This window comes from Molothrus aeneus, chromosome Z (assembly GCF_037042795.1).
Source record: "Molothrus aeneus isolate 106 chromosome Z, BPBGC_Maene_1.0, whole genome shotgun sequence".
NCBI classification, from domain to species: Eukaryota; Metazoa; Chordata; class Aves; order Passeriformes; family Icteridae; genus Molothrus; species Molothrus aeneus.
In genome coordinates, this window is record NC_089680.1 from 18262121 (window position 1) to 18282152 (window position 20032).

At 39.3% G+C, this 20032-nt stretch overlaps 1 protein-coding gene across 2 annotated transcripts in view; it reads right to left on the reverse strand.

Annotated features, from left to right (window-relative positions):
• The window catches only part of NTRK2 (neurotrophic receptor tyrosine kinase 2), a 197665-nt gene that overhangs the window by 29629 nt on the left and 148004 nt on the right, over positions 1-20032 (reverse strand). For both annotated transcript variants that reach the window (XM_066569673.1, XM_066569671.1), the window contains 2 exons: positions 17657-17829; positions 13973-14207 (listed from right to left, as the gene is read on the reverse strand). In XM_066569673.1, the coding sequence (XP_066425770.1) occupies positions 13973-14207; positions 17657-17829 (408 nt within the window). The remainder of the gene's footprint in view (positions 1-13972; positions 14208-17656; positions 17830-20032) is intronic.

Sequence of the window (20032 nt, forward strand, 5' to 3'; positions counted from 1 at the left end):
CCTGATGACACAGTTGAAAAAATATAAATGCAAGCTACATTTCAAGCAACTAGCTTGGACATTGTGAGTAGCACAGAGGAAGAAGTGTATGCCTTCAGAAAAGGAACATTCATCCTGCTTCTGAATAGCTTTGCAGTCTGCATTAAGCTCATGTCACAATTTTTGAGCTAGCGGTGTCTGCAGTTTAGATGTACCTTCAGTCTCACACTGTACAGTGGAACTGTATAAACCTCTCCATGAAACTTGTTTGCATTTTCTAATTTATGCCATTTTAGCTGTATTTAAATATGTATTTGAAGGGCTTTTTACCGTGTGCAGTACAGCATAACCTTCAGTTTCCTCATTTTCTATTTAGCATTTTATTCTAGGAACTAAAGTTGATCGAGATGGAAAACCAGGTTAATACTGAATAATAATATGTGTGCATATACAAGCTCCAAACCCACCAATTAGCCCATTTCCAAATTGTGATGGAAATACTTATCGGTCAGAAATGTTCCTCCAAGCATGACTGGTGTAAGAATCACAACTGTGTGTGTCTATGTGAACAGGTAGAAATTGTGCTAGGATTTTTAATTACTTGCAACAGAATTCCCTTTGCAGAAAATGAAAATATTGGACCTATATATTTTAAACAATATACAATCTCTGTATATTGTTTTGTAGATTCAAATAGTATCTATTGGTTTTCTGTTGAGAGGCACATTCCACTCACTGTGTATAGGCATCGACCTTTATTTTAACAAAATTATGCTTTTCCCACACAACTATTCAACACTAGATTCTTTTCTCTAAAAATGGCTGATATGGCATGAGAGACAAGTCCTAGAATATTTGAGGATAGTCAAGGAGCATGGAAAAGTCACGCAATTGAAAACTGCAAAATTTCCTTTTTCATTGGTGCTTTCAATCTAGAAGACAAGACGAGATGTGCTGCCAAAATTATGGCATGAAATATTCAGCTCTATTTTGATCTCTCTTTTTTCTCTGTGTCTTGTTTTGCTAAAGATGATTTAAAACTCTGCTTGCTGAATCCAAAAAACAAACAGCTCATGCATATGACAGGCAGCCAAGAATGCAGGACCCTGCCCTTTGCTTAGCTCACAAGCAAGAAAAATCTTTTACAAGGATAGTGCCAGGCAGTATGCTGCACTAAATCTCATAGTCAGAAAATAACATTGGCAGCATAATCAGCTGCAAAAGGACTGCATGCAGAGCAGTAATTTGCAAAGAGCCCAGCCTATCAGTTAGCCTTCCAAAGCGACTTCGTGGTGACAGGCATCTGGTAAATCAATCTGGAAAGAATCCATATTCTCCTGATAGCATCACAGTTTTATTTTGTGGGCCTGGACTGAGGCAGTATGAGGAACTTAGATGACAAAAACGTTAGGACAAATAATTTGTGATCATACTGACAGTCATGCATGTTTTTTTTCCCCCCTTTTTTCCCCCTTTTTTTTTCCCCTTCTTTTTTTCCCCCCTTTATATTTATACTGGCTGTGAAATAATTGCAATGTTGATGTGTTATCAAAGAATATCTGGCAATACATTTAATGAACAGTTCTTCTTAAAATTCTACTGCCAGAAAAAAAAAAAAAAGAAGAGAAAGAAAAGGAGAAAAATGTATTTGCTCTGTTAAGATTTCTCCCTTTCTGTGTACACCATTACAGCCAGATTTACAGGGACATAATCTTGCAGGCCATAAAATAATCTGAAGGCCTCTCTTCACACACACCCTGAAATGGACTAGATGATGTTATAAAAGAGTTCCTTAAAGGAGGCTCAGATGGCATCATATTTTACATATCAGTTAACAAAACCTCAGATTTTATTTCCAGCAAAACATTTTGATTTGCTTCATGGTGTGGTATGCAAGAATTGGATCACAGGGGATGTGATTTCTTTTCACCCTGTAGATTTAGTAGTGAACATGGAATGAAATCAGATAGAAAGCCATTACAAATTTGCAAGTAATAAGAATAAAAGTAAAATTTCTGTCCCAGTAAAGTCAATGCCAGTTTGCTCATTAGTCTGGGACGTAGACAACTTTTCATTCTTTGGATATGTACCAACATCTTTCTGTCTCCTAGAGAAATTGTACAGGCTGTAGCACTAACTGCTTAGGTCATAGTAATTTTCAATAGCAACAGAAAAGACCCAATATTTTGTGCTTTACAGTATTGTAGTCTCGAGATTATTTTATCTCTAAATGGCTTTAAATCTGTTTCATTTTCATTGTCTACTCCTTTATTACACAGGATCAATATTTTTGTAGATGTAGATCTACAGCCTTACACACTTTTTATCAAAAGTCTCACACAATAGCTCTTTCTGTAAAATCCTGGCCTTTAAGTGTATGATGTGAATAACTGGAGTGACATTCATTTTACAATGTTTACTTCCAGGACTCATATTCATGAAAAACAGCTTGAAGATGTGGAAAAAGCTTGAACTGCATGGAACAGAGGACTGAAATACAGTTTGATGAGACTCAAAAATAATGGATTTCTATCATTTAGACTTCTTCCAAGCATTGGGAAATGGACTGAAGACAGAAAATATAAATGTTATACCTCTCTAGAGATCAAAACAAGTATAAGACTAAATAAGGGAGTAGTTTTGAAATTTCATTTGCATCACCTCTCAGTGTTTGTAGTGCTATCTGATAATTTCAATGGGTCTGACTCTGCTCCCAGCCCAAACATCTGAGCCACCACTATGGCAATATCAAGCCCTGGATGAAATGAACTGTGGAAGAGAAATAGGAACTGATTGTACATCAAATTTAAGGTAAGCTCTTCAAATCTTCATGGACTGGACAGCATTGTTGCAAGAATATTTTTAAGGGCAAATAAATAGTAACTTTTGAAAGCAAATTCAAGGGTATTAAGCTAGTTGTTTGTTGTTTTTTGTTTTGTTTTGGTTTTTTTTTCCCTTGAAAGCATTTCAGTATGCTGTAAAGTAAATGAAGTTACTTCCCGCTCATATGGCTTTTCTTTTGGATGTTTGTTTACCCACCTAATGGAGATAGAAGTATTTGAGTCACCACAATATTTTCTAATTCTTTTGCATCTGTCCTTGATAGAAGGTGCATATTCTGTCATGCACCTTTGTGGTGTTACATTTTAGTTAAAAGGTATGCTCTGTCTCACCCCTCAAAAATGTAGGGTTTATTCCAAGCCTGTGATCCTCCCCTGCAGTATCATGTATCTGTAATCCCATTGGCCCAAGCCTTTTTCCCTGTTCAGCTGTGCCAGGTAGACCACGCTCTCTCTCAGCCCTTTGCTCCCTAGGCTCTCCCTCTCTCCCACTCCCTCCCCCTTTCTCCCTCAGAAACCATGCTGCTCCTGGGGCTGGGACCCCCAATAAACCCCCACCCAATTAGCACCCTCAGAGGCCTGCAGAGTCTCCTTGCCTGCCTGCTGCTACCAGCGAACAAGCAGCTTAGGGGGCCCCCTGGGACCTCAAACGAGCAGCAACACACCTTAAATCAGGCCTTCATCTTTTCCTAAAGTTAGGACACAGCTAGAAGCTTAACAGCATTTTATACCTGTTTTGGCTCCATTTTATGTAAGATTATCATTCAAAGCCAAATTATCTCTCAAGTCTAATTACAAAGTTCCTGAGACTGTAAGATGCAGTATCAGTCTGTTTCTGGAGTCCTCGCCTTCTGGGAAGCTTGGAGAGCAGTTCCTGACAAGGCGTCAAAAACTTCACCACTGTTCATGACATCTGGTATTGAAAACATTTCACAATGGCATCTGTGTTACAGCTACATGGGTAACCACAGATTCTGACTGCATGTTCGCTGTCACTGATGCCAACAGCTTCTGATTAAATCTTTGCTACTGACTTCCCTTCCACATCAGGTTGGAGGGGAGACAAGCTCCATTGGACAGAAGAAGGACCCAGAGAGTGCTGAAGATGGAAATGATCTGAAGTGTCACACAGTTCTTCCCCTCTTCCATCACCACCAGTAGTTCTTTGCTATGCACACACAAAGAGCCAGATTTGTAGCCTCGGCTCTATTACTAGCTGGTGCTGTCCTCTCATCCTCTCCATCCATCCTGTTACACATACCACTTCATAGTCTAATTGTCTAGTTCTTCCTTCCCCTGCTTCCTGAGTTCTGTGGGCCAAAAGAGTGCCGATTGTTCGACTGTTCGTCAAGCCCAGGGTAAAAAATGCATATTTCAGAAAACTGCCTAGCAACTGCTTTCTTTAGTGCAAGGAGAGAGGCCATTTGCATAAGAAAACCTTCCAGCTGGAAGCCTGCAAAGACTGCTGGGAGCTGATTCTGTGACCAGACATCAAAGGAGAATTCCCATTTAAGGATTGCTCCCTCGGGGTGGCCTTTCTGTGCTGTCCCACCATCAGCAGTGGCGGCTGCACAGATCGCACCAGTGCTCTGCAGCACCCAGGAGATGCCATTCCAGTATCCGACTGTGCTCCCAGAGATCTTTTACTGATTTTGTTCTCACACCATCTTTTCCTCACACTGTGCACATCACACATTGAAAAGTCAACAGTTTCAGCTGCTAACCTTTGGAATTCTGTAAAGTGCTTTGCAGATTGCCTGCCAAAAGTGACAATCTGTGGCACTGCAGTACAGTATCTCCAGATATTTACACATGGTTCCTCCCCATACTAAAAGGCTTTATTGTCCGGTCCGGCTGTCTGTCTCTGCCCGGACACGGGTAGGGTGGTTCTTGGGTGGCACGCGTTTTAAAGGACGAGTCTGGACTCTTCAGCTTTTCGATCTTCAGATTGTTTATTGTTCCTTATCTACAAAATTTTCTGTCTGCCCAACAGAGGCCTGATCTGCAAGGCAGCCAAGGGCACTCGTGACTACCCACGGGGCGGTCATGTCTTTTTATACTAAAATCTATGTACATGATATTTACTTTTATTTTCCAATACTTTTCACCCATGTTGGCAAGTACACCTTCACCATAAACCAATCCCCAAGTGCCAACATCACCACAGGAGATGGAAGAAGAAAGAAGAAGGACGAGACATGCCCTGATCCCTCCATCTTGTCTCCATAACCCCCCTGTACCAAAAAACCTTAAAGTTTATATTTCACCCTATAAATGTGTCCCTTTTACACCCTTCACTCTAAAGTGATTCTCAAGTCCTCAAACTGCTGTCACTTCTGTGGATGGATCAAAATCAAGCCACCAAGCACTCTTGGCAACATTCCAGGGTTTCTGAGCCCCCCAAGGGTGCTCCTGGAAACTCTGGACATCGGGAGCGATGTGCTGAGTTCCCACATTTATTAGTCTGCACAAAGGCCTGGCACAGGAAGAAAAACAACTGAAATTACTTAAAAATTTCTCTTGACTTTTTATGCCTAGAAAAGGTTGACCATAAACTTTGCACTTTCTAAAACCCTGGGCAAAACATTGGGTCTAGTAAAGTCAATGGAAATAGCCTCCACCAATACTCCAAGTACAATCCAGCAAATTGTGAACAGGGATGGGATTGAGGACATGGCTCTCTTATGTGCTAATCATCTAAACAACAGTTAAATCGTTTCAGCACCTGCAAAAAAATAGCTCCGTACAGCTCTGCTGCTACTTAATGGAATGAGGCGATTACGATCACAGTTCTGCAAAGCTCTCCAAATTGCAGTTCCTAAGGCTAATTTCAATGTGTGAATCATTGCTTTCCTGCAATTTATATCCATATGTGTGGTTATTTTTGAGAATGATTCAGTTTTGTATGTATAATTTTAAAAGGACTTTTTAAGTTAATGAACATCTGTGCTAAGAGCCCCTCAACAGAAAAGCTTGTGTCAGCCACTGGTGACGATGACTGTGTAGACTTCCTGTTATCCTATAGGCGTGCATGTGGATCCTATGGCTCTCACCAACTGCATAATGCAGGAGTAACCAGCTGAAAAGCACTCCATTAAAATGCTTTAACAATAAGGTGGGAAATCCAAAGCTTCAAGACCCTTGAAAACTGTAATATCTGTTTCATAACCAGCATGGAACCAAATACTAAATTCTTAAAGCTTTTAACAGAAGCAAACAGAGGGAAAAATTCCATTTGAGAATTTCCAAACACTTTAATATCTTGATTGACACACAGTCAACACTTTAAGCTATAGTGTAGCTCAACAGGATTTCTGCATAACATATGTTTCTAGGTACTGCCTCCTGTCTTGAACTTTTTTTCTCAAGATGAACTTGTTTCTTGGCATGCTGCATGAGAACTGTGTTGGTATAAATCTAGTGCTGGTGGATTCACAAGGAAATATTAGGCACTGAAATTCAATAGGTAATCAAGTAACTAGTCACAGCAACAAGGTCACTTTACTTTAGTCTGTCTTTTAATCAGCTTAATTTTTCAACCTAGTTATTATGGGTTTTTGTTTCTGCCGTCTTTACACTCTTTGATCTCACAGACTGAAGGAGAATGTACTCCAGGAGCCATGAAGCTGTCTTCCTATTTGTACATTTAAAGCAAAAGGGGGCTTTAGTCTGGCTAAGTGAAGTATGTCACAACCTCCCAGTTAAAAGTCTCATTTTCTGTATTACCAACCGATCATTAACACTGCAAGACAGAGTTTAGTAAGAAATGATTGTTAAATGCAGCACTCTACACATGTTGGACATCTGATGTTCCTTCTCCTAACACTAATATGGAGAATTTTCTTGGACTCACCTCTTAGGATCTGTGTTGGTGAAAACAGATGGAAACAGAAGTGCAAGTAAGACCAATAACCCTGATGTGAAGATGATGAAAAAACTTCACTTAGGAACTGACTACATCTACAGCTGTACTAAAATTTGGAATTTGTTCTTGCTTAAGACAAAGCTGAAATAAGGTTTTCAGTGAAGAACTGAAAAAGTTAAACAGCTGTAATTCCAAACAAAACCAGAAATCCAACCAGTAGTTGTGTAAGTAAAAGTTGGGGTCAGACCATACCTCCTGCACAGCACAGAATATATTCTGGCATGCGCAAGTAGTGACAGGTATCAAGCAGTGGTGCTTACCCTTGATCATCAGGAAAACACCACGTCCCGGTGCATACCAGTTTTTAAACACTGATGCTACAGTGACTTTTAGGAAGCCCTTTAAAATCATTAGGCCTAATTCTGCTTGTGATTATGTTACTTTAGGTTCAGAGCTACTGCACTGACTTCAAGGCAGCTACTTTGGATGTACATCTCTCAAGCTGGCCTATTATTTCTTGTATTGTTTCCAGTTGCATGAAATCATCTGTGCACGTCTTCCAGGGCTGCTGGAACCCTCTGTCCTCCCCAGCACTACACATGATGCAATGAGACTCTGACGGAGGAGGAAAGCCGAGAAGTCCATGTAGGGAAGCAGATAATTTCCTTTTGAGCAATGGATGCAAAAATAGCAGCTAATAAAAAGCCTTCAAACTGTGCCTTCAAACTGTGACAATTCAATACACACACCTACGAGAATGCCTTGACAAGCTGCTTGACTTCCCAGTAACTCTTTCTTGTTTTCTTTAGTGCAGCCTCCTCCAAACTCCCACACACAGGTATTCATCTCTGTAGTGACAGCTGAGACCTGCAGGTGTTTGCTGCTATTGCCCTTTCAGAATAGACAGACACTTGTTCCTCACTGTAAACATTTGTATCATGATGTTTGCCTGGCTAGTTACAGCCCAAATAATGATAAACCAGCCTTTTCTTTTTTTAGCCCCTTGCTGTCATGCATTAATTCTTTTGCAAATAGGCATTAGGTACTGGAAATAGCTTAAATGAGATCACTCTCTGGTGATTATTTTACTAGCCTTATCTTTTGGAAAACATTTCAGAGAGTGTCACCAGAAAAGTATATCATGCAGTTTCCAGAAATACAGAACTCTACAACATTACATTCATACATGAAGGGAGGAGGGAATGGTTAGTGGGCAGGATGCTCTTCCATTCCTTTAATTCTAATGTTATTTCACTGTTTTTCAAACTGCTACTTTGGCTTTGCTAAGGAACAGCAAAAATCAGAATAAGAACTGCTTGTTGACGACTTTAACACTCACAAGTGTCAAAATGTTTTCTCAAAAGAGTTGTTCATCTTTTTTATGTAGCAAGAAGGTCCAAAATCTATGTATTTTTAAAATAGGCCTGGAATGACAAATTGTGTAACCATTAGTTTTTCTGGAAGTCTGGGAGGTTAAGGGGTTTAATAGCTTTTTCTGTCTTAACTGAAAGCTCATGGGAAATCTATTTTTTAAAAAGACAAACATCCCAGATTACTTAATGTTAGCATCAAATCGAAATTATCAAAGAAACATTAGGAAATAAAGCTACAAAAATCTAGGAAACTTCCTAACTAACCTTTCTCACTCCATCAGCTGTTTACTTTTTGGTAGCCTGATTCTGTTTCTTTAGTTCTTTACACCAATTTAGACAAGATCTGAATTCTAATTAAAAAAAAAAAAAAACCAAAAAAACCAAAGAAAACCAAGACAAAACAAAATAACCCAGCCCCCAAAGAAACCAAAAAAATAACAGAGAAACCACAGTCTTTCTCAAGCACTAGAGGTACAAAATGTGCCAGTATGAATTGCAAAGTCATTCACTGAGGGACTGAACCCAAAAGCTTAGGGGAAAAAAAGGGATGTTTTTCATTTGGAAGAAGTAGAAGATGAGAGTGGCCCAGGGCATTGTCTGACAATACGGTTAACATCTGACAATGACACAGGCTATGTGGGTTTGGATGTACTATCCAGCATATTTTCATTAGAGGCTGGGAGGTACCTCTAATCAAAGAAAGGGAAATACCAGATTTGGAAAATACCACTCGCAGTTCTAGCAACGTCTGTACCAGAAAGAGATACAAAAATTGCTTTTTCACACATTGAAAGTCGTTGGAAAAGGCTAGTGTGAAAAGGAAAAAAAATGAAGTCACTTTTTTTCCTGATAGTGGGCCTTCTTTCTGACAGTCTGGTAGGGGACAGGAGTAGTTTCTCTAAATACAATTGAGATTTAAAGACTGGAAAGATAGTAGAATAATGTGATCAAGTAGGTGTCTATTGCTCATGAGTTAATTCAGGTTGCTGAATTAAAAAAAAAATGCAGCTGTTAGGACAGAGAAGCTGTTGTGCAGCCTTTTGGAATAAGCACTGGCAACACAGGATCCTACTTATTTGCAACATCCACTTTGAGAAGAAGGGACTGTGTGACAGGACAGGAGTGGTTCAGGAGTCAGAAATCCAGGCTTCAGGAACACAAGTTCTGAAGCCTGTTCTATACCTGAGAGGTACTTGAGAAAAAGACTGTCAGCATTTTGCAGGCTGCACCTTATTAACTCATTCAACTAAAGTCTTTCTTCAGGACTTGCCTTTTTGTTTTCCCTCTTGTTTGATTTGAATCTGGATCATCTTTGGTTCCCACACTGCTCTAAGGCGCTGAGGACAGGAAACAAGGCTAGATGTGCTCTGAGGAGCATCACCAAAAGCAAGTTATACCACAGGCTGGTGCAGCTGGCTTGGGCCCACATAGCTTTCTACAGTTTGCCAGTTCAGAAGACAATTTTCACAGAAATGTCTGATGGGGATTGCTCTCACATCTTGCTGTGTGTTAGGTGTGACTGAGTTCTTAAGATCTCTCAGGAAATTTTGCCAAGCATAGCTTCTCTTTAGGTGCTTAGGACACTGTTGAAAACTTCTTCTTTTCCCTGACAGACTAGAATTTTTATGAGGCTTGGTATCTTATATAGAAGGGGCTAAAGTACTAGTGAGTGTTGGTGTTTTCCCTTCAGCATGATGAGGTCTCAGGTTCTTGTTGCTCCTACCCTTAACACCTACTCTGTGGCTTCCCTCAAGAGTGAAAGACTTAGACTCAGTAACTTCTGTCTCTTCTTCCAATCTGATATGCTATGCTCTCTTTAAATAGCAAAATGGTGCAAAATGTGAAGATTTTAAAGACAAAAGGAGTCACTGAAATTTATAATGAAACACATCTCTTAGTCTTCTGCCTGATATGTGCCAGAAGTGAAAGAAACTAATTTGTGAAACTCTCTGTAGTTTTAGGGCAAATTGGGCCTTAAAGAAAGATGGAAACCACACCAGGCCCAGTCTTTTAATAGAGTTTTGAGTGGTTTGTGCAAACTGAAAAAAGGAGTCCACATTTTCTCCACTGTTCTTGTGCTGTTACATAAATGCAAGTAGGTTATACAATAGCTAAATAGGGATTACAAAACTGAGCTCCATAAATCTAAATAAGAAACAGAATGTCTATCCTGCACTGGACAAACATAAAAGTGGGGAAGGGTGAAACTCAGATCCTAATGAAGGTAATGGCAAAGCTCTTGCTTAGTCTGGTGAGATCACAGTTTCATCCCAAACCTTGGCTGAAGCCTGTAGTTGGCTGACCAGGCTGGATGCTTAAAGCTATCCATGTTAAGTTTTTCCAAGTACTGGGATAAGATGACTTCTACTTTTTTTCAAGCTTCTTGCTTATAATTAAGAAATGCTGAAATTATTTTATGATCAAGTACTGAGCAATCACTTGCAAACGTGAACTGGAAGCCTAAAAAGGCCCTGATATATTATCTCTGAATGCAAGAACAAGTAACAACAAAGTGGTTCTTCACAGGCTTTAGTGTCAGCACTTAAAAGCACTGAAAGCTACATTAAAGAATTACCTGGGTATCTTAGAGTAAGATAGGAAACCCTGACCTGTGGGGGTAGGAAATCAAACAGCAAACCTCAGCTATCAACAAAACAAATAAAAGCCCCTAATAAACTTGAGACCTCAGATCTCCAATCAAATAACTTTGTGAAAGGGTCTTTTGTGCTATAAGGATTGCAGTTCAGCAGTGCTGCTAGAGCTGTTTGGCTCACAAACCGAACCAATTACTTGAGAGTTGTTTAACTTTGGCCTGGGGTGTAGAGCACTTATGGGAAAGAAAAATCATCACAGTTTTTTCATGTCCCCGGGGTCTGACTATCAAATCCTACTTCTGTTACATTGGATGCTAGCATGTACATCAGGACTTCCCCTACTTTCAAGATTCCTGCATGATGAAAAAGACAGGAAAAAAGAAAGGGGGAGAAAAAAGGAAAGCTTGTGCAATCACGGCCACACATCATATGTATTCCCAGTCCAAGGGTTACTTCTCTCCCACTCTTCCCTGAAGCATCTCTTAACAGCTGAGCTGATTCAATGCAGAATGTCATTAAAAATCTAACAGTGCACAATGACTTGGGATCATCCTTATCTTACAGAAGCAAGCTATAAATAATCATCTTGGGCAAATCTAACATCATGACTGAGTGGCAGGCTCCAAAAAACAAAAAAACAATTCCAGTGTATTAAAACCCACAAATGACGAACCGTTTTTTGCAGAACTTTTTGGAATTGTGTAAATCTCTCCAGTGAGCATCAGATAAAGCTATCAGGGTTGGGGATGATTTGCTTCTCTGTGAGTGTTTAAGCCTGACCAGTTAAAAAGACTTAGCCTGCTATAAGCAATTAGGTATGGTACGTCAGTGCCATTCCAGTGTTATCATTGACTTAGGCCTGCCAAGGATGCAATTCTCCAGGCAATCATCTGGGATTTCATCATTGCCTTGATTTTTTCATGACCATCTTCTGACCGGCCCACATATGTCTCAGAAATGGCAGGCCAAAACTTCACAGGCTCAACTGGAACTTCAAAATTTATCAGCTGTGAAATATGGTGACATGGCAGGCTGTGGCTCTATCCCTCCTCTGCACTAATTAGAAACCAACTGGAACATGAGGCGCCAGAAAAGCTATCCTTCTTGTTCTTCTTACTGTGTAGAACAAGCAACTTCCCAACTTGAAGTTTCATATCCAGCCATCACTCTGCAAGCTTATACCACCAGTTTGGATGGGGCTATGTTATTTTACACCATCCCCTTTGACACTTGTTTACCTTTTTCTCTCTTCATTTGCATTTCTGTCTTTCACTAACACCTCTCACAATTATCTTTCCCACCTTATTTGTTCCCTCTCTTACATCAATGATTGTACACTCTTCACACTACTCCCTCTTCCTTTGTTATTCCCTGGACTTCCCAGACCCCCTCCTTCACCTCAAAAATAAGTGAAGATAAGGGAGAGAAGGAGGGAAGAAGAGAGGGATTCTGTTATGAGGGACAGAGGGAAATACAATGTACCTCTTAAATGAGATCCTTTCAGAGGTGCCCAAAGACTATCCAGGTTACCCAGGATTTCCTGGACTACTGCTTTGTCTGGGTCACAGGTATTGTTCTAAATTTGTGTTTCTGTGGGTAGAAGCTTTGCTTGAGTACTCATGTGCAAGACTCGAGGATTAAACCCAGATGTGTGTGATCAGGTACACTGATGTCTCCAGGAAGGCCATATGACTACTGAGCTTCTATCCCCTTTTGCAGGTAGCTTTTATGCAGCAGGGGGAATTGCTTTTTTTTTCCAGAAATAAGCAAAGTATATGTTCCAAAATGTTGCCTCCCACTGTAACAACCTTTGGAAACATGTTCTGTCTTGCATATACATTCATTAAGTATAACAACTGACATGGTAAACACTGAAGTATGGAACAGAGACATGACTTCAGTCCCAACAAGTGGTACAAAACTGCAATATGCAAAATCAGATGCAAAATCAAGAAACCTCTGCTCACAGGTGTCCTTTAAAACACAGAGAAAGTTATTACCATCCTGTATATTTTTTAAGCTGTGAAGTGCAGTCATGCTTGTTTTATGTTGATCAAATAATTCAGAGTGCCAGTTTCCAAAATAACAATATACAAGAGGAATCTGGATATGTTTACTAAATACTAGGTTTGTCTTTGAAAGGAAAGAAAATTAACAGTGAACATTTACAGTTAAGTAAACTGTAAAGTAAATTAATAGTACCTTATGAGCTTTTAAGTGAATCAGCATTCAACAATAATTTTCAAAAGTGTAGCATCGTCTACCCTGTCCAGCCTTAGCCAGATGTGGAGACAATCTCTTCCCAGGCATCCCACCAATACTGATGGTGAGGTGACACTTTCCTTTAATAACACAATCCAAATTGACTAGCTAAGAAAGTAATAATGAAAAAGGAATAAGAAATAAGGAGTAGAGAGGCAGATACAAAACATGTGCTTAAGGATGATGAGATTGCCTTACAGGATAAACTCTAGGGTTTGTAAATTATCAGCTTGGTCATGGTTTGCCTTCCCCAAGCCACAAACAGGTTCAGTTCCAATCATGAAACTACAAATGTGATAGCAAACAGCAAGTGGTATCAACTAGATGACTTATCACATAGTACAAAGACTGCATCAACAACAGCATTAATACACTCAGTTTGTTTAGCCCAGCAATCTCTGAAAGCCTTTGCAAAATTCAGATTGCACTTTATGGCAACCAAGTTCAGGAAAAACAGTCAGAATGAAAAGAGCAATGGACTACTCTTATCCTCTGCAAAACAGCTCTTCAACATTAAGAAGAAGGACTAAAGCCCTGGTTTAAGGCAGGAAAACCTTTCAGGTGCTCAGTATAACAAACTTCTCACCTAATCTCTTATTGAGTAAAGTAACTGGTCACTGCTGCTGCCCAGTACTTATTTTTCCTCTAGTTAACTGATGCATTATACAACTGCTTCTCAAATTTACCATTTCCATTTTTCTTAGCAGTATTTAAGAACATATTTTAATACCTTCAAAGTGTTGGGCAAAATTTGATTACCCTTTTTATCTGTTGTTTCTTCTTCACTTATGCCATGAAAATGTGCAAGATTTTTGCCCAGAGAAAAAGACCTTTCTGTGATTTAGAATCAAAACCCAACATATATAAACAACAAAACATGACAGACTACTCTGATTAACTCTCCGAGTTTACCAAAACCTTTAAATTCAGAACCAGGTTCTCCATATGCTAGGCTCTAGATTACCTGACAGACAGATGGTTAAGTATAAAAGCAGATCAGTCACACCAATGTGGTAAGAGGATTAAGCAAGGCCTAGCTTATTATAGCAGTTCACTTACCCGATAGTAGTCTGTGCTGTACACATCTCTAGACATCCCAAAATCCCCAATCTTCACCAGTAGGTTTTCACCAACCAGACAATTCCGAGTAGCAAGATCCCGATGCACAAAGTGCTGTGATGCCAGGTAAACCATACCAGAAGCAATCTGCTGGGCAATGTGAAGCATCTGGGATTGGGTCAGCTCAGCAGGACGGTTGCCCTCTGCCATCAGTCCTGCATCTGGTCCATGTGCCCTGCACCAAAGCACAATCTGATAAACTAAGAGGCCACTTGTGAGGTGGTGAAGTGAAAGGCATCAGTGAGTGTCAGCCCACACAACTCCATCAAAATTGCTATAAAAATAGGGAAAATTTTTTGTCTTGGCTTTTCTCATTTACTGTTTTCCTTTATTGATGAAGGATAGGTGGTCTGAAGAGCACTACAAACAGGGTATATATTACTCAAGGAAATAAGGCATATGTGTTCACAATAGTGCCTGTCTGTCAGAAAGCATCACCTTTCTCCTGTTCCATTCCAGTAATCTTTTCTGGAGAAAGGCTGACAAATGAACCTGCTTGGGAACCAAAGGAAAATCTTATCACTCTGTAAGACTGTAAAACAATTGAGGAAAAGTCAATGAAGTAGCATGCATAACATCACTTTCCCTGTGATTGGCATTCCTTGATTTCTGCAGGGATACAGGCCATTGACCCTTCCATCTTTTCTTAAACAAGAAAGAGCTAACTTCTTTCCCCATTTTAGAAACAAGGACAGCAATTTAAAATTTATACTTCTAATTTCCTATCCAAATGCACAGCAGGAAAGAATTTTTGCGTATTTCATCACCAAGGGTGAGTTCTGCCTGAGACGGGAATCCTTCACAATAGGAAGAGGACACAAAACGCACGCTATTTGGAAAAACAAAATGTCTTCAGAAATATGATGTTTTCAAGACCTAGCAAGTCTCTAAGAAGTAAAAATCAACTGATTAATGAGAGTACTTGTATGCATTTCATCAAAACCAGAGATAGTTTTCATTAGGAAAACCCAGCGAAGTACTGGGTCACATAAGCTTTGCCCATCTTAACTATGTGAGCCCTGGTATGCCTGTACATCCTAGAACCTTGAAGATGCAGATATAAACATTCATATGAACAATGTTTGCAGGAAGAACTAGTAGCTAATCCTTATCCAGTCAATGAGGTAATCTGGCAATCACTACTCATGTGATAGATTTTATAACGTTCTAAATATCCTTTTCCATCCATTCTATTTTTCTGTATTTTCAGATGCCCTTGTTTTTATTCCAATCCTGAAAACTATTCTTTCAAAGAGACCACCTCTCCTCTTCTCTCCTCAATAGACATGAGGCCTTAATTTTTCTCTAGGGTAAGGGCGCAGGAGTTTGGAAAAGATTTTCAAATTAATCAAAATCTGTGAGATCAAATCTGACACTACCAATTAGAAATACGATATTAAAATTGCCCCAAGGGAAGAATTTCATGAGCAAAGTGACAGATGTGAGAAAGAAATGAAGGAGGGTGTGCAGCATTGCTGGGACTGTATCTGGTACCAGGCAAAGCAACTTTCTGCCACAGGGTATGCACAGGCAGCCATTCATCTGGTCTAGGTTGATTGGGGGCAGGAATAAATGGGAGGACATGGAATATCCACCTAAAACTCACTAGCAAATTCCTATTGAAAAGTACTGTACCTTTATCATGCATGGATTTTTTTTAATAAGTGTACTCAGATGCAAATCTCTGACCTGCTAAATTAAAGAACTTTTCATCTTCTGCTAGTTTCCCTGAGGACATGGTCTGCATCTAAAGGAATTTGTAGATTATTCCTAACATTCCAGCTTGCTTGTCCACTCGATGCTGGCCAAAAATGAGGTGATTTTCAGTGTCTGCAATGGCCAGGGATATTGACAGATATTCTCTGCAGCCACGTCATCCACTAGTCTACAGACCAAGCCCCGGGCAGGCACGAGTTTACAGCTTTAGTCCTAGATCTGAACAGGCTTTGGCTGCATGCAGGCAGCCCGGCTCATTTGGGTTAAATTTTCAGATCAATTTTTCTCCAACAGCCTTTGGTGGCGCTGCAGGGTAAGAAATATGGAACAGACCACTTTGCTGTGAACCTCTGGTCTGCAGCACAAGCTGCAGAAAATGTGAGAGGAATGACAAATTGGAGCTTAGGTTTAATAGCTTGTCCCAGCATAATCATTTTATGTTCTAAAGACAAGGGCTGATTAATAGCTTTTTTAAAAGTGAAGGCCTTGAAGTAGGAAATATACTGTCTGCTAAAATACTTTTCTGTACAATAATTCAAAATCAGAGTTACAATGTAAGAAAAAGCCAATCAAAAAGAATCAGGCATAATAAGCATTTCTTATGGAGTAAGAAATTATTTCTCATCAACTGAGAATCTGGCTTCTTCTAATGGAAATTCAGTGTTCTGAAAATGTACTAGGATGGCAGCTAGGGAAACAGCAGTTCTCTCCTGATTCACAGCAGAAGACCAAGCAGACAAACATAAATGCCCTTAATTCTAAAATATACTTAAATCCTTTGCCAGAGAGACAACAATTCTGGGAAGAATAGCGTTTGTTCTGCATCTCCAGTTCAGATCCCAGTTTCTCTGTCACACCTGTTAGCCCTGCCAGTAAGGGAGGATGCTAGTTGACGTCATTTGTTTTATGGCATGGCTACTTTTTCAAGAGGTAGTAAAAAGACAGCAAATTCATTTCACATATGCTATCAGAAAATGCATAAATAGCAGCATTAGCAATCATAGTAATTTCAGTTATATAGAAAATATTAATCCATTTAAAGAGACATCTATTTTGATTCTTTTACAGCTTTGTTAGAGATATCTTCCAAAATGGTGGTACCCCTTGCTATCTTTAGCAGGAAAGACATCTGTACGTTGAAATATCTTTGTGATATTTATTGATAAAATTACACAGTAGACATTGAAAGAATATCTCTTGTATTTTTAACATAGAGCAAATGACATCTCTTAACTGTTTATTTTTATGTCAAAAAGTGTAGGTAGAAATGGCACATACATGAGGCCTTTGTTCATAACTTCCTGGATCATGGGTTACCTATTATTGTGAACCTTATGTATCATCTATTTATTTATAATTGCTCTACTGACAAATTTCAATTTCCTATGCACATTCCTGAACAGCTTTATGAGATAAAGCTCTAAACTGAACCCCAAAGTGTAGCATTTTCCAATTCACAGAAGTTTCCATGGCTCACAGTTTTCTTGCTGCATATTTATAGCAGTCTGTCCAAAACTCTGAGAAGAGGGAAGAAAAAAGGGGTTAGTCTTCAGAAGCTCTCTGACACCTACAGATAGCAATAAGTATTGAGTGGGATTTTCCAAGTGCTACCAGAAAGCCTGTAAGAAAATTATTCCTACTGTAGGATTATAACCACACATTTCAGAATACACGGAAATATATTGGAAACAATATTTCCTTGGTACAAAGCTTGATTTAATGGTACTTCCAAACAGTCAAAGAAACAGAGCCCCACATACTGGTACAAAAGACAAGATTCTTACAATTTGTTTTCTTAGGTGTCTGCTTTTTCCAGTGGTAGCTATTAATTTCACATTAAGTACCAGTAACAGCTACCTTTTCTGCCCACTTTTGGCTCAGGATCACAACACATGTTCATGGATTTACCTGAGGAATTTGTTAAGATCTCCATGCTTCATGTACTCGAAGACCATGATGAGTGGATCACCCTCAACACAGACACCATAGAATTTGACAATGTGCTCATGTTGCAGGTTAGTCAGCAGTTCTGCCTCACGGTGGAAGTCCTTGCGGGCATTATCACTGGCATCTTTCAGTGTCTGGGGGAGAAAATAAAAATATAAGGAAGGACAGATGTTCACAGAAGGTAGGAAATATGTGGGATAGCCCTGTAAGGGTAAGATAAGGATACAGTACAGCATGGAGGATGGAGGAAGTACTTTCTAAATAACTCTTTTAGAAATGCAGATGTGATCTGAAGTGCAATTAAATAATGGCAGTACAATGTTCATTCTCCTGCCACATGTTATTCCAAACAAACAGTTTTCTTGTAAGAGAATGTATGAATACTTATGCTCTTGCTGTGACAAGTGTTTTCCAAACACAGAACAAATAAACTGATCTCATCCCAAAAATATACTAGTACACAGCTGGTTTGTATCCTTGAGCATTTAACTCAAGCAACCCCTAGTATCCTGCTGGTATTTATCTTTATTATTATTTCTTTAAAATAAAACTCTGTTTGTTTAAAATACATGGTATTAATGTGGATCCATTCTTTATGTACTGCTGATGTTAGTCCCTTAGGTAGATTTACACAGATGTCCCTAGACCAGAATAACCTGAGATTTCAGCCAAAAACTTCTTTGAAATTCTGTAAATCTACTCACATGACTAAGATTAGGCATATGTGTAAGTAACTGAAGGTCAAATCCTAAAGTGATAGACATGGAGGAAAGCAGGTGCACAGAGGAATTCTGGGGCATCATTGGATCAAATAGGAGGCTTAAATGTTGTATAATGAAATAATACTAATTTAACTGTCACACATAGGCAGTTTCTGATTTCTCCTTACAAACCACATTTCAAAAGCAAGAAAGCAATTTCATGCACAAAAAAAAGAGCAAGTTCTGACACCAATTAAATGAGGAATAATTATAATTGACAATAAACCACTAATAGTCTCTGTAGTCAAGAGGTACAGTGGTTTGCTATACTAATTCAAAAAATATTTCTAAAACCACAAGAGAAAGATGGCAAGTTACTAACATTCACAATTTATTCTTCACAGAAACTGCTGTCTGGGCTCTGTACCTCTGATTTTAACAATACCTAGGTTTAATACAATGGAAGACAAGACACAAAAGTAGTGGTGATGTTTTAACTAAAGATGCCTTTTTCCTGGCCATCTAGTCCCTTTACTTTCTATCCTGAATTAATATGTAGAGCATGAGACCAACAACACTCACCAGAACAGAAACAGAGTAAGTTGACACTGTCCAATTGTTCTGCCAACAAACTGAGTTTTTAGCAGCAGTAGTCATAGTTTGTTCAAGCTTTTTGTTCAATAGCGACAATTCTGTCCACATTTCTAGTATTATATGTGTGCATGTGTGAAGAAGAGGCTAGAAGGTGACTGTTGGAAAAAACACATCTTTTACTTGTGATACCGCAATCCTGGGTCCTGAAAACTGAATAGCTACCATACTAAAATTCAGATGGGGGGACAAGGACTAGGGCAGCATGGATTGCTGCCTTCCAGGTTCAGGAGACTTTATTTGTGGATTTCAGCCTCTGTGGATCCTAGAAGCAAGAGAAGGCACTCATGCCTTACATGTCCCTTCTCTGAGGAATGTACTTCTGAATCTTAACATACCTTCAGGCACAGAATCCTTTTTTCCATAAGCTTTGCCAATGATGCAACAAGGATATTGCTTCATCAAGGCTTCACTAGCCACAATATATTAGTATACACAGCTTCCCACTGGACATCAAATTTGCTTCCCACTATGGGCTACACACAATCACATCTGAACTGAGTGAGGGCTGGAACTGAAGTGTTTTCCAATACTTTCAGGCTCTGGGATGATGCTTTAACATGATGCAGGCAACAACACACAGTCCAGTGTATCTTACATATACTGAAATCACTTGTAATAATTCTGTTGTCACTTGCGTTTCCTCTGGTAGTTTCATATATGAAGAAATTGGACTGTAATTATTCTCAATAACAGAATTAGAAAAAACAATTAATACAAAACGCATTTTTAAATAATAGCAATCTGGAAAAACACTGCCAGGGAGAAGCAGAGGCTGATCCTCTTTCCAGCAGGCTCTTTCCCTGGAAAGACAGTAAAAATGCTGACAGCTCTGTCCTGTGAGGATGGCATATTGTACATTTGAGAAGATGCTTTTTATCTCACAGAAACAGCAAAATTATCATATGACAGAGCAGTTGCCATGGCAATTCCACATTTTCTGTCAAACAGCAAAATGCAGAAAAGTCTAAAACTCAGGTGAAAC